The 16,335-nt window shown below is 46.8% G+C and overlaps 2 protein-coding genes and 1 pseudogene across 5 annotated transcripts in view; 2 read left to right on the forward strand and 1 right to left on the reverse strand.

Annotated features, from left to right (window-relative positions):
- Nucleotides 1-944: 944 nt before the first annotated feature.
- NAIF1 (nuclear apoptosis inducing factor 1) lies at nt 945-10,747 on the reverse strand. Of its 3 annotated transcripts, none has more exons than XM_089534877.1 (3): nt 10,408-10,747; nt 5,977-6,652; nt 945-5,075 (listed from the first exon to the last, which is right to left on the reverse strand). In XM_089534877.1, the coding sequence occupies exons 2-3, from the start codon at nt 6,485-6,487 to the stop codon at nt 4,594-4,596; spliced, it is 993 nt and encodes a 330-aa protein (XP_089391003.1). In that variant the 5' UTR covers nt 6,488-6,652; nt 10,408-10,747; the 3' UTR covers nt 945-4,593. The 3 variants fall into 3 exon arrangements, with proteins under 3 accessions (XP_089391003.1, XP_089391002.1, XP_089391004.1); XM_089534876.1 differs by lacking the exon at nt 10,408-10,747 and adding an exon at nt 8,108-10,310; XM_089534878.1 differs by lacking the exon at nt 10,408-10,747 and adding an exon at nt 6,931-7,710.
- On the forward strand, nt 8,313-9,925 carry LOC149307997 (hyaluronan mediated motility receptor-like; annotated as a pseudogene).
- A 487-nt stretch (nt 10,748-11,234) lies between the features above and the next one.
- SLC25A25 (solute carrier family 25 member 25) overlaps nt 11,235-16,335 on the forward strand; it is a 30,298-nt gene continuing 25,197 nt past the window's right edge. For both annotated transcript variants that reach the window (XM_089534880.1, XM_089534881.1), the window contains exon 1: nt 11,235-11,585. In XM_089534880.1, coding sequence (XP_089391006.1) covers nt 11,319-11,585 — 267 coding nt within the window. In that variant the 5' untranslated portion in view covers nt 11,235-11,318. The remainder of the gene's footprint in view (nt 11,586-16,335) is intronic.

Consider the following 16,335-nt stretch of genomic DNA (forward strand, 5'->3'; position numbering starts at 1 on the left):
CACGCTGTCTGCCTTCTAAAGGTTATCGGACTACAAGTCCCAGCAACTCTAGCCAATGGGGAGCTGCAACATTTGGAGAGCCACACAGTTCTCACCTATGGGTTTGATTATCTCTAAGGTCCCCCCAACTGTGTAAATCAGGTTAATTTAGTTGCCTTGAGCTCTTTTGGGTTACAAACCCTCCAGGCCTTCAGTTGTGATGGCTGGGACTGATGGGGGCTGCAGTCAAAGGTATTCAAAAGGGTGCCAGGTTAGTGAAGCTAATCTAGTATCTTAGTGTGGAAAGGCGTTAAATAGCGGTGCCGCTGAAGTTTAAAAAGAGATCTTTTGAAAGGTAAACGATGCCACAAAACGTGACGATATTCCAACTTCTGATTACTTGGAAGTTCTCTGTACTTTGGTCTAGTAGTAAAACAAAACCAGACTAGCCCTAGTCTAAGGTTTAGAGACTTTTGCCGAGGCATTTCCCTCCCTGGAAAAAGCAATCATGTTTTCCTAAACATGTCTTACATGATACCGGGGTCAATATTATTATCTGCTGTGATTCATTCCTCTTTAACTTCCCCTTTGGACTGGTGGCGAGCGTTGAACTTTTGCTAGGCTTATAAAACCCTGCTCTTCACACGCATATTTATCCTACAGCTTTCGGTGCAAATCATTTTCCTTCTCCTCCGGAGTGTTTTTGCTTTGTAATTAATTGGATAACGTGACTAAATGTTATAAATAAACAGCCTTGGAAAAACGCCCGGAGAACTGCCAAACGCTCTATAATTTCAACAATGCTGCCTTCCAAGGGACCGGCGTTTTCCTTCCCAAAAAGCGAGGCAAATAAATATATAACAGAGGGATTAAACGGCCTCAGCGGGAACGTCTATTAGCGTTAAACCCCGTCCCGCTGGTGCTTTGAATGCATCTGTCCGCACGATAAATGAGCATTCAAAAGAAAGGAAAGGAAAAGGAGGAAAAGCGTAAGATGGAGGCTGCGCAAGATGCTGCGCTGCCCAAGGCAAAGAACGTGACGATCTGACTCCATATGTAAAACAAATGGCTATTAAAAAGTAGTATTTAATGCTCTAACCGTAACCAGATTAGCCAGTAGTGATGAGTGTATAGCCTACAACGATTGGTATTTGTTGGTGGTCTTCCATCCAAGTGCTGACCCTGTTTAGCTTCCAAGAACAGACATGGTCTGGTGCCTTGATAAAAACCTTTATTTTAAGAGAAAGACGCTTTCCCCTTTCTTGAGCGGGGAAGTTTATGACCAAAGGCTGCGTCCGCGCGTCCGATTCTGGATAAGTTTTGGAGAGATGCCGTGGGAAGATTTCATCACAGCTCTTCTAATGGGGAAGTTTCTTGAGCTTTGCCTTATCTTAGAGCTCATTACCAAGAGATACGGCAATAGCCAGAGGCTTACTAGACTTTAAAATAGATTAGAGAAATTTCTGGAGGCTGGCTGTTGGGCAGAAAAACTAAAAACAGAAGGACCTCTGTATTCAGAGAAAACATGCCTCCAATTGCCTCCAATTACTAGATGGCTGGCAACAGACAAGCAAGGAAGGCTAACTCCGTAACATTTTCCCAGTTTGAGCATTCCCTGGTTTGGAGGAAGGCCTCTGACAGGGTCCAAATGGGAAATTTGTGCCCTGTAAAGAGTGCAAAATGCCAGAGACAGCGTTATATTCCTTCTGGGTGAGAAAAAGCTCTAAGAATTGGTATCTAAACCACAAAAATAAAGAGGAAAGCATGCATTAGGCTCGCTGCATTGGCATTCTAGGCTATATTTCGAAGGAACAAACAGGCAAAAACCCCTCTGAGTATTCCTTGCCTAAGAAAATAGTTTGAAATTCACGCCGTAAGTCAATATATACACACACACACATACACACACAAGCTCTGGAAAACGGTGTGAAATAACATCTCTCTATCCTCATTAGTTGGATTATCCCCTGGTACTGAGTGACTTTAAGCTTGTCTTTTCTCAGCTTAAGTTAATAGCAGGCTGTGAGCTCCTCTTTGATCTGCTTGTCTTTTTCATTAGCCCGTTATGTGATAGTGTATTACGTGGGACCTATAAACTTAAGTGTTGTAATGTGGAGTGCCCAAAATGACAGCCAGCTACCTTGGCCCCTTTTCCGGGGTATTCTCTAACGTTATACTTCACCCCGAACTGAATTTTCCATCTCTGGTACCAACAGCCATTAAGAGAGTATTGTGTACTTGCTAAAACTGAACAGTCCCCATTGGGCTGTTTTTGGGGGGGAGTTGGGGGGGGCTACAGGAACCAAACCCCAATGGATACCAAGGGTCCACTGCAGCAAGAACATATATATTATACATTTCAAACAGGTAGCCATGTTAGTCTCTTGCAGCTTTAAAGAGGAAGGGAAGGGGGAAAGGAATGTAGCAGCACCTTTAATACTAACTGGTTCTTTTAGCAGGAGCGCTTCTGGATATAAACCCACTTCTTCAGGTGCAGCAGAGTGATAGCCAGGCCTCAGGATATAAAGAGACAAAAAGACGCAGATCATGTCCCTTGATCTAAATTTTCAGAGGGCTGTGTAAGGCAACACAGGTCTTTCAGGTCAGTACAATCAAAGTCAGATTGAGGACTCTGTTTGTTACATGCGCAGTAGCAAGGACTCTTGTATTAATACTTAGTTTGCCATGAAGCCGTTATAGATTTATATAATATTATAGATTCTATTAGTGATTTGTTTCTGTACTTCTTCTTGGGTCACTGCCTGATTTATAAGAAGAGTCTGCTGTTGATGAACTTGTCTCCATGGGAATGTGGAAAAACCAGATTTTCCACCTGGAATAGACTTCCTTTTCTTGCTTTGGCTTGTTAACAAAGTTTTCCTCCTCAAAGTGGCATTTCTAGTTGGTGTAAGCTGGTTTAGATGTGTTTAAACTGGTTTACCCAGTTGTGGTTGGATAGCCAGAGTGGTGCATAGCTTTAGCAGCTTTCCCCAAACTGTTGCTTTCTGCCAGTGCTGTATTACAAGGCCAGTGGGTCAACATGGCCACAAGAGCTACAACTTTCAGGTGGCTGCATCAACCTTGTGGGATGTGCTGCCAACAGAGATTTGGCCCCAGTGCATTGGTCTCCTCTTTTCTCCCAAGTCTGTGCATAAGACAGTTGCCTTATCTGACCTGGCTGCCTTTTGGGATGGGAGAGAGGAGGCACTTTGTGTGCATCTTCCAGAAATGCTCCCCTCTCTCTGCCCTTGTTTCACTTAATTGCTAGAGGACAGTTTACTTGCAGTGATTCCCAAACTCTGGTCCTCCAGATATATTGGCCTTCAGCTCCCAGATACTTCAGCCATCTTGGCCAATGGTCTAGGATTCTGGGAGATGAAGTCCAAAACATTTGGAAGGGCAGAGTTTGGGGATCACTGGGATTTAGCCAGTCCAAAGCACTGTTCTTTTAATTCCTTATACACGCCCCTTCCCCATTCCAGTTAACCAAGAAGCAAAGAGCCGGCAACACATAACTGTCAGAGATATGAATTGCAAACATCCCTGGGCTGCCATGACAGCTAGAGGTCTTTCCATTAGATAGAACATGTATTTTATTCTGTAACATTGCTAACAGTTGAATAAGGGTTTCAGATGTTGTCAAGGCCCTTTATAATCCTACTCTGAAAGAGCCACAATAGGCCTTTTTGTCGGTTTTTAAAAAAGTACACTTGATACGTAAATAGCACCATCTTCAGGCAAGAAATGAGATCGGACTGGAATACAGACGACAGGCTTAGCGCAGATCAGATTGTTTGTCCATTTGTCCACTGTCATCTCTCCAAGTCTCAGGAGACAGAGAGAGAGGCCTTTCTGGTTGCCTTTTACCTGAAGTTTTTAGCTGGAGATGCTTGCAATGGAATCTCGAACAGATGCTCTACTATTGAGCTAGGGTCTTCCAGTTTTTTCTGTTCCCTCCTGTGGGATGACAGGGTCTAAATCGCTTTTCCTTAACTGAGTGCCTCTCTTGTGTGCTGGATTACAACTCCTCCTGGCACTTCCCTGCTAACTGCCATGCTGGCTGGGGATGACAGAAGTTGGCAGTCAAACATATCTGGAGGGCTCAGTCCTAGAAGGCCCTTTGTCTAGCGCAAGAATGGATGACAAGCCAATGTAGATCCAAACATGGCAATGGGGTGCCAGCCACAAAGCGCAGGACTTCTTAGATGGGCCGCTTTTGGACAGTTGTTTAGCCGTCGATCTCAGTCCCTCACCTTAAAGAATTCCAGGAAATAGCAATGAGGAAAACAAAAGATGCCTTCGTATATATATATATGTACATGCTATTTTCCTCTGTGATTTGCGTATTTTTATTTTTAAAGCCCAGTGTCCAGTTCTGAGTTTGTCCTGCATGACCAATGAAGAGTTTGTCAAGGACTTGTTAAACAATTTTTTGAAAAAAGGATGGGAAAAAAAGCCCTTCCCCAGGAATAATCCACAAAGAGCTTTGGGCTTCTAGAAAAAGGTACCAAGCCAGTTTGCGCACAGTGGCAAGAGGCGTTCCTTGCCCCTTCTCTCAGCCAGGTCTATGGCTAAAAGGCTCTACTCTGCTGAAAGATGCCACTGTGCCTGGCTTTATTTCATGGCATAATTGTCTTCGTTGTCTTGTCCGTTTTGGGCCACTTGGCTTTGGTCTGCAGTCATGGAAGGGGAAGGAGTATTGCTCTGCAGGAATCGTCGGATGTCCTTAATCATGGGGCGAAGGACCTGGATGAGGGCATTGAGGGAAGCCTGGGTGCCTTCCATGGCCTGGGCCTGGCGCTCCTGGGCACACGCCTGCACTTCCTGAGAACGCCGGATCATCTGCAGCAGGTCGTTCTGTTGCTCGAGGTTCTGAGCGATCTCTTTCACATGCAGGTTGGTCACTCGCTGCTCCTGCAGAAGCTTGGCAGAGTTCAAGGCGATGCGGCTCTTCAGCTCCTGAGGCTTCACGGAGACCTCTGCCTGCTGAGCCATCATCTCCAAGGGGGCTTCAGCTGTGACCGTGGTGGGGGCTTCCGTCGTGCAATATTCCACCACACCATCCTCCAGGCTGTGGTAAGTTGTCTCTGCTGGAACTAGGAAGGAAAAAGTGTATATTAGAATATTTACCTTGCTTCCAAAAGAGGTTTTCATGAACATCTTGTGCAATATAATTTTCTGTTTACTCTTGACATTACTCCCATGGGACATATTCCCATCTATGTGAATACGGGACTGTAGCTTCAGTCTCTTAATCTCAAAGATTCAGTTGATTATACTCTGCAGCTTTTGCCCTTTATTTTAAAGCAGGGGTGGACAACTTAAGGACAGCAGAGGCTGCTGGGCTGCAACTCCTATGACTCCTAGTCAGCATAGACTAAGGCCTGTTACAGACTGCCAAAATAAAGCTGCTTTGGGTTTCTTTGGAGGTATGCTGTTTAAATGATGCATGCACCCTAAGAATCCGGAAGCTGCACCAAAGCTGCACTCCAGTGCTTAGGAATGGAGTGTGGCTTTGGCGCGACCTCTGGATTCTTAGGATGCATGCATCATTTAAATAGCATACCTCCAAAGAGACCTGAAGCAGCTTTATTTTGGCAGTCTGTAACAGTCCCATGAATCTGTTGTATATCAGTCTTACTCGGGACACCATCTCAAGGCCCCATAGGCAGTCATGGATTGCTAGTTGGGGAAGGCTGGGTAGAATTAGTTGTTCAGAACCTTAGTTCTACCACTGGTTGTGAAGGGATGCTGGGCCACATCAGGGAAAGGGCCTCTGTATACCATCTACTGCATTATTTACCACCAATAAAACTTATTTTATAGCAGTGATGTGTGTCAGTGTTTGGCATCCAATGGACTCTTGGGAAGGCTTGGAACAACAGCCAGATATCTCTAGGTGATCTTTGGTCAGACGAGCATCCGTCAAGGCAAATGTTTCGGAACTGGCATTAAGCCCTTTGCATGTCCTGAGTAGGGTGTAACCAATAGACTTACTCTGAGTAAGGGTGACCGTAGTGGCTGCAGCTGTGATAGGGATTTCTGTCCCATCTGCACCAGTACAATCTCCGGCAGGGAGGCTGATAATGGTGGCTTCCCCCAGCAGGTTACAGATTCGCTGCTGCATGGAGGTGAGTATAACTGGGGCCGCCGTGGCACCCGTAGGGTCTTCCGCATCCTGGCCGTCGCCGCTTCCGTCTTGGCCTTCGCCACCTCCTTCCATGGCTGCCCGGACCTGCGCCACCTTGCGCCGGACCTCCGTCTTGAGGTCGGACCACTTCTTCTTGACTTCAGCCAGCTCCCGTCGGCAGGTGGCCACGGCGTTCACACGGCGCAGGATGTTGTGCCAAGCGGCGGCCTTGGCAGCCAGAGGCACGCCAGCGTTGTAGTGGTTGATCAGGAGGTGCTTGCTCCGCTCGAGCTCCTCCACGATAATCTCCACTTCCCGCTCTGAGAAGTTCATCTTCCGCTTCTTAGCCGGTGGTGCTGGGGGAGACGACATTGCCATGGGGTGTTTGAGGCCCAAGACCAGCTGGGCTCTGTGAGCACCAGGCGAAGTCCAGAGGTGAAACAGGATGGCAGAATGGAGAGAGCCAAGCCGAAGGGCAGACCAGGACACAAGTCCCACCTTCTACAAGGAGGAGAAGATCTTCTTGTTGAGCAAGGCCAGGACCTGTTTTGAAAGGAGAGAACAGGGTGAGACTTTCCTTATTTCATATACATCCTGCCTTTCTCCTGACAGGGCAAGCCAAGGCGGCTTGCGACAAAGCTGGAACAAGGAGCAACTACAAACATGATGATGCAAACATAAACATATAAAATCAATTAAAAGGGAAAATGAAAGCTGATAGGAAAAGAACAAACTCATTTGAAATGCGGTGCTGGAAGAGAGTTCAGTAGAAACCACAGACTCCCAAAGAGACAAATAAATGGGTTCAAATCAAGCCTAACCTCTCCACAGAAGCCAAGATGACTAAGCTGAGCCTGTTGTATTTTGGAAGTATCATGAGAAGCTGAGACTTGGTAGAAAATATAGTGATGCTTAACAAGGTAGTAGGAAGAAAAGAAGGCCCCCATTGCAGGTGGATGGGCTCAGGCAAGAAAGACAGGGGCCTTTGCAAGACCTGAGCAGGGCTTTGGATTGGAAGCCTGAGTGGGCAGGGAAATGCCTAATTGACAATTGGGAAGCCCCTCTGATCGCCTTTTGGTTGAAGAGCAGCATATAAACAAACAAACATCATATTATGATGATGATTATATTTTGATAACAGGCAAATACAGCAAGCTAGGGATGCCAAAATCTCCAAGGATACCAAAATGTGTGGCTGCTCAAGTCCCATTATATACAATGGACTGCTGTTGTTGTTGTTGTTACAGTGGGCCCTTGGCATCCATTGGGTTTTGGTTCCAGGACCCATAATAATAATAATAATAACAACAACAACAATAATAATAATAATAGGTTTTATTTATATACCGCCCAGTCACTGGGAATCCAAGCGGTTTACAACAGAGGGGATAATAGACGGTTCCCTGCCCTTAGGCTTACAATCTAAAAGACACGACACAAAAGGAGAAGCAAATGGTGAGAGGGAGAGGGGATCAGGTCCAGCATTCTTCTCTCCCTCTGAGGCCTGGACCAAGGCAGATGGACCGGAGGGAGGGCTTGTCTTCTTCCAGGCAGGCCTGGTGGAGCTTAGCCTGCCTCTCTCTCCCTATATATAAACCACATGTATATATGTGGTTTCATATTATCTACATATATAATCTAATTATAGCATACGATTATATAGTCTAACACGATTTCTACTCTATTCATGTGTTCCTACCTCTTTTATTAAATCTTATGTGTTTGATTCAAATCCATTTCTCTCAGGCACCACAACAAACTACCAATCCCAGGATTCAATAGGATGGAGTGCTGAGAGTGAAAGCAGTGTCAAACTGCTTTAATTCTGCAGTGTGGCAGCAGCCTAAGTGTGCCTAATGCAGTTCTTAACATGGTGCCCCTCTTGCATACCCAGCCTCTAAGACCTTTTGGTTTAGCAACTTGTACCCACTGACTCTGTTTCCTGTCTCCAATGCAGCCAAAACAAGGCCAGAATTAATTAACTGATTAAGATCCCACCTTTCTCTCAATACAGAAACCAAGTTCTCCATCTGAGTGCGGTCTTGTCTTTCCCTAGGGCTCCTCTCAGGCACTTCAATGGCACACCCAGGGATGTTGGATACCAGCAGAATCCCAGTAATATGAAACCAACATCTTCCCCAGCAAATGGAAGAAAACTCCCAGCTCAGCAGTCAAGGCCAAGTAATTGTGGAATGAAGGCTAAAATGGATCTGACTGTCCTGAAAGGTATGAAAAACCAAAAGAGATAGATGTGCTAACTGCAGAACGAGGAGAACAGGACCGAAGGCTGCAAGCCCTGGAGGAAGAGCTTGAGAAACCTAAGTCAAAGCTATGTGCTACACTGACGGAGAACAACTCTCTTCTGGAAAACGTTGCTTCTGGAGTTGAGCAAGACCAACCATTTGCTCCAAACAAAGTGTTTTGAAGATGGGGCACAGACAAAAGTGAGCAGTCTATTGGAAGAGTTAACGAAGCTCAGGAATTGGCTGAATGCAAAGATAGTCCCCTTTGTTAAAGAGAAAGACATGGACTCTAAACTGAATGTAACCCAAGGAACTTTGGGACATTCAAAAGGAAAAGTAGCACAGCTGGAAGAACGACCGATGGAAACTGAGAAACAGTCTGAAGATTCAGAGAAACTCTTGGAATATATTACGGAACTTGGGAATGTTGCTGAACAAAAGAGTGACAAATATAATCTAGATATCACCCATTTAGAGGAAACAATAGAAGCCAAGAACAAGGACATTGTGAAATTGCAGACTGTCCTTCGAGAGAAAGACACAATGCTGTCAACTGAGGTCAAAGAGCTCAATGAAAAGAACAAGAGGATTGAAGAGCAAAAAGAGAGAATGCTATCTGGATATGGAGAAAAGGAGCAAGCTACGAATGCTGAAACTGAATGCTTCAAAGAACAGCTGCATCTAGAATAACAGGAGCACCAAAAGCAGAAGGGAGTCTGTGAGGAGATCTCAGCTGATATGCAACGGATGCCATTTGTTGCCCAAGAAGAAGCGTCTCAAGAGAGACAGTTTTAAAGGAAGAACTGAGAGAAGCCATGCTTGAAGGTGATCAACCGCATGCAAAAGATGCTGATGCTGAGAAGCTTTTGAAGCGCTTGGGAGAAGAGTCTGAATCCCAGGCTGAGATAAGAGCCAACTGGAAGCAAAACTAGAAAGGAAGCATGCAGGGATGAAGAAAACGACTGAACTACACAGCGATGCCATTGAGAAGAAACAAAAAGAGCACCACAACGCCCTGCGTAAAGTGGGAGAGACCGTCTGCGGCCGAGTTTGAAATACACAAGTCTTGGGCTGAGGAAGGGATTGCATGCCTCAGAGAAGAGGAAACTATAGTTCAGGTGAGTAAAGGATGCTGAAACCAAGGAAGAGCTGCAGCATGTTCAGGAGGCAAAGGGAGGCCTTCAAGGAGGCTGTTGGATGATGCCCAGACAAAAACCACATTAAAGGACGCAGAGACAGAAAAAGCCAAGGAGTCAAGTGCTTTTTGCGCTGCTCATCTGAGGCAAACTTAGAAGAGCAAGAGGAAGGCTTCAAGAAAGAACTCGGAAGAGAAAGGAAGGCTATGGCAGAGAAGCAGATGATAAAGACTCCATGGAAACCCAGAGCCTTCTCTGTGAAGAGCCTGATGGAGCCCCAGGACTCTATGGGTCCCCAAATCAAGTCCCATGAAAGACAATGGGATAGTATTGTTGTTGTTGTTGTTATTATTATTATTACTAGGGTGGGCCTTTTGTCTCCGCCGGAGTTTGGTCCCAGGAGGACCCTCCATGGATGCCTGAATCAAGCCCCATGATATACAGATGATGAGGATGAAGGATCCAGTGGCCCCTGGGTATTATCCTTTGGGTTTGTCCCAGGACCCTCAAATCCACGGATGCTGAAGCCCCATGATACACAGAGCATCATGACTAACTCTATGACCATGAGGATGATTACAGTGGGCCCTTGGCATCCATTAGGGCTTTCTGCCAGGACGCTTTGTGGATCCCAGAGATCCCTGGACCCTGAAACCCCATGACAGACACATCTATTGGAACGATGCCCCTTCTCTAAAGGAACACAGCTTTCCCTTGCGCCATTGTATGAGAGTAGTAATAGTCACAGTAAGGCTTCTGGGGCCGAAGGAGGAAGGAAAAGAGGCTGAGGACAATGAGAGGGGAAAGGGAGGAAGAGGAGGAAGAAGGGGACCCCCAAAACCGTCTCTCCCTCCTTCCCCCCAAACGCTCCTCTCTCGGCTCCCCTGGAAGAGGAAGGATAGATACGCAAATTGCGTACCCCTGCTCCCCGGCGAAAACCGCACCAAAGAGAGCCTCTAGTCTGCGGCAGTGGCGTTAATGGCTTCCAGAATCGGACCCCTTTCGTCTCTCTTTTCCATTGGCTCCAGCGCCTGCCAATCACCGTTCGGAGCCCGCCCTCCCGCCAAGCCGCGATTGGTTTCGAGAGATCCGCGTCCCTCTCGGCGTCGCTCTTGGCCAATCAGGAGCGAGGGAGTTTAAGTCGTCCATTTTGTTAAAACCGGAGCGCTTCGAGCCGATTGGTTGGTCGGACGGTTCTTTCTCCAAACAGTCCGCGCACCTGATTGGCTGACGAGCCTCAAAGATCCGCCTCCTAGGCTTCCCGCTGGCCAATAGTGACCCTAAACATTTGCCCAATCATTAGCCTCCTCCTATGCAGTTCTTCCCTTCTTTTCATTGGCTGAGCGCTTGGAGAAACCCCGCCCTCTTTTAAGCCGGGTGTATAGTAGCCGAGACGTTACGTCAAAATGACGCTTCCTTTCCCCACACGCCCTCAGTCTCATTGGGTAAAAGCGGGTGCCAATCATGGACGCCCTTTTGTCCCATTGGACAAAAGTCCCTCCTTGGGGACAATGTGGTAGCGCTGGACCAATCAGAGAGCGAAGACGAGGGCGGTCCTGAAGCCGAGACGTTACGTCAGGATGACGTTCCCATTCCCACAGACTCTCCCTCTGATTAGTTAAAAGCAGGTGCCAATCACAGGCAGTCTTTCACCCCATTGGTCCTTGAGAAGGATGAACCGTTGGTGTGGCAGCTCTGGACCAATCAGCGGATGGGCGGGCCTTTTTGTCCCGCCTCCTCCTCCACTCTGAGGGGAAGTTTATTCCGCCATTTACCGGCGTCTGAGGCAAAAGATGGTCATATTGTGAGAAGCGGCTGGAAAGGACGGTTATGACCGGCGGCGCCCGACGCTCGCTGGCTTCTCCGGTGGTGAGCGGCGTCCTCTGTCAGTGCGGCGGCGGCGGCGGAGCAGGAGCGGCCACGGCGTCTGCGACGAATGAGGGAATCCCCGGCGCTTCCTCGCAGGCGGAGCCCGAGCGGCGCCTCCGGAGCCTCTTCCTGCAGCTCGACGTCAACCGAGACGGCGCCCTCTGCGTCCACGACTTGGCCGTCGGCCTGGAGCGCCTCGGACTCCACCGCTCCGAGAGGGACCTCCGGGTGAGTCCCGCGCCTTGGGGACTACAACTCCCAGCATGCATCATGCCTTGAGACGGCTTTAATTGCACCGGCTCAGTGCTGCTAGGGAACCCTGGGAATTGTAGTTTCAACCCAATGCTGCCAGACAGTGACCATAGAGTTGCGCCGGAGGAGCTACAAAGGCCTAGCGGAGTGTCCTCTCTAGGAATCTGTAGGTCCTCCAGTGCAACTCTATGGTCAACATCTGCCAGACTTTGACCATAGAGTAGTGCGGGAGGAGTTGCCAGTGCCTTGTTGAGTCTCCTCTCTAGGGATCTCTAGGCCCTTCACTTAATGTTGGCCATAGAGTTGCTCTGGAGGAGGACCCAGATATTCCTAGAGAGGACATATTAATCAAAGCTGCAAATATCGGAGCCGCAGATACGGAGGGATGAGTCTTATGTACAGCCTGCCAGAAGGATTGAGTCTGGTCGCATCAGTAAAATACACCAATAAGATAGATAATAATACATTACTAAAAACCTGCATAACCCCTTATTCCCTGATCATGACCGAAACAACGTTAAAAATACATATGGAAATTGATTAAAACGAGGCATCTGGGGGCAAACAAGGGCAACCATATCAATATAACAGGACAGCCGGCCATTGAAAAGGCTCAGTGTCTCACGAAACTACGCTTCCCAGAATCCCCTGGCGTTGAGCCAGGGCAGTTAAAGCCGCCTTGAAACCGGAGTATTCCTGCAGTGTGGGTTTTGGACCCCAGTGGGTCCAAAAGCCAGGATTCGAACCCTGGTCTCCAGAAACATCGACACAACGATCCCTTTATGGGCCCAACCAAAATGCACAAGGCTTTCAAAGCCTTCATCAGGCAAACATGAGAAAGGAGTGGAAGATGTCAATCTTAGGTTTGCATTTGTTGTGATTCGAAGAAGATGTTTCCTCGCAATCCAACCTGGCTCCTTCCTTTGAAGTCCAGAGTCCTGCTTTGGGTTAAAGTAGTGATTCCCCCAACCTTTGTTCCTCCAGATGTTTTGGCCTTCAGAGTTCCCAGCCGTTGGCCAAGGTGTTTGGGGGCTTCTGGGGGCTGAAGTCTGAAACGCCCAACAGTGATGAACCCAAACTTTGGTCCTCCAGGTGTTTTGGACTTCAACTCCCAGAAGCCTTGGCCAGCAGTCAGAAGTTCTGGGAGCTGAAGTCCAAAACATCTGGAGGACCAAAGTTGGGGAACCACTGGTTTAAAAGCATGTTGTTGTTGTTGTTGTTGTGCGTCTTTGAGACGTTTCTGACTGAGTCGGGGTTTTCATGGAAAGATTGGTTCGGAGGAGGATTTGCCCTTACTGTCCTTTGCGGCTGAGAGAGTGCGACTCTCCTAAGTCCCTTCCTCTGAAAAATCGCCGGCAGCGCTTGGCATTCGTTGTCGGTCTCCCATCCAATTACAAAGCTAGTCTGACCCATGATCTTAGCTTCTAAGATCATATGGGATCTGATGCCTTTGGGGTATTCAGGCCCCATGAGGCAAGGTTCATACTCCCAAACCTTGCCCACTTCACTTAAGGAGACATAAAGACACACTTATGACATACGCATAGTTGGTGCCAATATTCCCTTGTCAACCCTCGATTCCTCCTCCTTTTGCACAGCTCAAAAGTTAACCTCCATATGTTGCATGGTGTATTTGCAATATTTGCCATTATGAGTTGCAGATGGCATTGGATGAGTCTTCACAGTGCGCATAGATGCCGGTGCATGCCTGCCAACGGGAGTGTGCCTTCGACTTCATGTGTGTTTGGCGAGAGATTGTAGGAAAATGATATTTTCTGCCTTTAATGCAAAGGCTGCCTCTTCTTGGAAGGAAAGCATGCCAAGGAAAGGAGCACAGCAGATGAGGAGAGCAGACGGAGATACGCCTCCAGCGACACGTGACGCTAGCGGTGGGAGGAGGCCTTGGGCGGCGTGTGGGAATAGAGGTGTTATGTTCCTGCTACTCATCTGTGAAATGTTGGCGGGGATGGCTTCTCGGTATTATCATTGCTCTACAACTATAAATCCGGTTATGAGTTAAACTTGGTGGAAGAGAAGCAGTACCGTGGGGTTTTTGTCCGTACGCATACATGCCTTGTATTTCCATCCTGCTTTAAAGCTTTGGACGGACCACAGAAACCTGAAGAGCATAAGTGTGAATGTGAAGTCAGAGGCTTTCATGGCTGGCATCCATAGTTGTTTGTGGGGTTTTCAGGCTATGTGGTTCTGTTCTGGAAGAACCTTTTCAGCCATCCAAAAATCTAACAGCATCCTCTGTTTTTCCTTGACAACACTTTTACTGAAACTCCTTACATGGTACTACCTCTTTGTCTGAAGTTGCTCATCTGATGCAACTTTGTGTTAAGGCTTCAGTTTAGCTTATTTGTTCCTGCAGTACGGTTGATACAGCTGAAATACGTGCATCTATGCGCGTAGCTCACCTTTTGCCTTCCTTATCTTCCTTGTGGTTAAAATAATGTAATGCCTTTGGGGCGGGGACCAATATATTTGCTAATGTAATTTAGATTAAAGATGCATGCACATCAGTAGTAGTGTGTCAATAACGTCACGCTGGCTTTGGGGCATTATTTACTTTGGAGCTGAACATGGCTCCATTCCTGTCTCATTTGCTCAGATGAACTCTAAGTGGAACTTCTGAACAAGGCTAAAAATCTCTGTCTCGGCCAGATAGATGGCAAAAGGGCATTTGCTGTTCCTTCTAGCAGGAACAATGCTGTGCCATTCTGAAGATACACAGTAATGGGGATGCTGGTTAGTGAAGTGTGTTGGCATAAGAAACCCAGGTGATGCTTGGCTTCATTTAGGGAAGGAACTGGAAGGATAGCACTGGCAATTTAGGAGGGAACAGCAGAACAGGGGATAATCTGGGAAACGTTGGATCCCGTCCCATCCGGAGAGAAGGACTCCTTGACTAAAAGGCTTCCCTTTTCCCTTATTGTCAGGCACAGCTTTGGACACTAGTCGGTGCTAATGCTGCATAGAAAGTCTCTATCCTGGTGCCAGGAACTCTTCTTACAAGTGACCCTTGAGGGTTGCCTTGCATGGCTGACTCCTAGTGTTGGGGATTCCACTATTGCATAAACTAGATTGGCATCCTTGTTTGCATGTTTGGCAATTGAAATTGCCTTAATCCTAGTTCTTGGGGTTTTTTCCCTTTTAAAAAAACACACCACTTGCCTGTGTCAACATATCTTTTTTGTGTATGTTCTTCTTGAGACAAGTAGCAAACAGCATATTTGTTTGGGATGTTCACCTTATGCTAAAATGTAAAGAATTGACACAAGTTCCTTATGGTTGCTTTGTTTTGGCTGATGTTTGCTGTTTTCTCTCTCTCTCAAATGCACTATAATCTTGGAACTGCATCCTGAATATCATACTACTTCTTTTTCTGAAATTACTCAGCTGTTGTCAAATGTTCTGACTTATGGTACATTTGTAGGATCTGTGGAAAAGCAGTTCCAGCATTTGGACGGATTTTCACTATGTGAAACCGTCTTGACATTTAACCATACTTTTCAGACGGGAAGCTTTTTAAACACAAAACGGCATGATTAGTTTTTGCCAGGTTACTGCTTTGCATTACAAAGGCTTCCCTTGTTTTTTTCTTCTTTCCAAGTGATCCAACACTGATGTAAGTAGGAGGATGGATGGATATATGAAAATACTCTGAGCATCTCTCTGTAGCCATGATATCTGCTATGAACCTGTAGACTGTCACTGACCTTTTTGCTTGCCAACAGGCCTGTCACTTCCATATTAACACTTCTTCAGTGTGATATTTCTTTCATCTGCACTTGTGCGAAATTCTCATCTGGACTTTGATCTCTTCTCTCGCAGAGTCTGGCCACTCTTCCTTTACTTCTCTTCTCGTGTGTCAACTGTCTAGATTCCAGCGTGTGAGCTCTGCTGCCTGACTTCTCACGTGTTCAGAGGAGTGTGACCAGCTCATTCTCACCATGGACTGCGGTGGCCGGTGACTGTTGGGAGACCATGTTCAAAACCTTGGCAGCTGCCTTCAAAATGCTCTGTGGTTGTCTTCAGCTCACCACAAGGACGTTGTCTGTTTATTATTTATGTCCTTGCAGAAGCTGATGGCTGTCAGGCAGGTACACTGCCTACGAAAGTGTGTTCAAACCTGCCATCTCTTAAATTATCCCTATATTTCCCCCCTTTGACTTAAAAGCCCTTACATTTCTCACATCGTGTTGTGTCTTTCTGTGAAATCTGTGCTTGTGTGGAGGCTTCTGTACAAACAGTAAGAGTGGAATATTTGGGTGTTAAACCCTTGATCCCATAAAATGAGTAGAAACCTGGTACTAGCATTTCATTGTGGCTGCTGGATACTATTCAGAGTGACACTGACATCCTGGGTTATGTGAGTAGTAATTTACAGTCACTCATACACGTGCTTGCTCACCACAATAGTTACGTGTTATTTCTACTCCTTGGCCATGGTCATCTCCACAAACGTACAGTTGTATGATGGCGGTTTAGGGAACAGGTTGGATTGAATTAGCACTTCTCACCAAGTACTAGTCAATCGCAAGCAATAATCCTGCTGCTTCTCAGTGTTTCTATGGTATGGATTGGCAGAATGCAGTTCTCCATCTGAAATACGTGTGTAAATGTGCGTAACTCACCTTTTGCCTTCCTTATCTTCCTCGTGGTTGAAAATAATGTAAGGTCCTTGGGGTGGAGACCAATATATTTGCTAATGTAATTTAGA

Source organism: Sceloporus occidentalis, unplaced genomic scaffold, assembly GCF_023333645.1.
Source record: "Sceloporus occidentalis isolate IW3139 unplaced genomic scaffold, rSceOcc1.0.p SCAF_8, whole genome shotgun sequence".
Lineage (NCBI taxonomy): Eukaryota > Metazoa > Chordata > Lepidosauria > Squamata > Phrynosomatidae > Sceloporus > Sceloporus occidentalis.

What these genes read in the sequence shown, in the direction of transcription:
- NAIF1 (XM_089534877.1), bottom strand. Translation starts at nt 6,487, where the DNA reads ATGGCAATGTCGTCTCCCCCAGCACCACCGGCTAAGAAGCGGAAGATG. An exon ending in TACGGTCACCCTTACTCAGA is followed by an intron (nt 5,076 to 5,976) that starts GTAAGTCTATTG and finishes TTTCCTTCCTAG; the next exon opens with TTCCAGCAGAGACAACTTAC.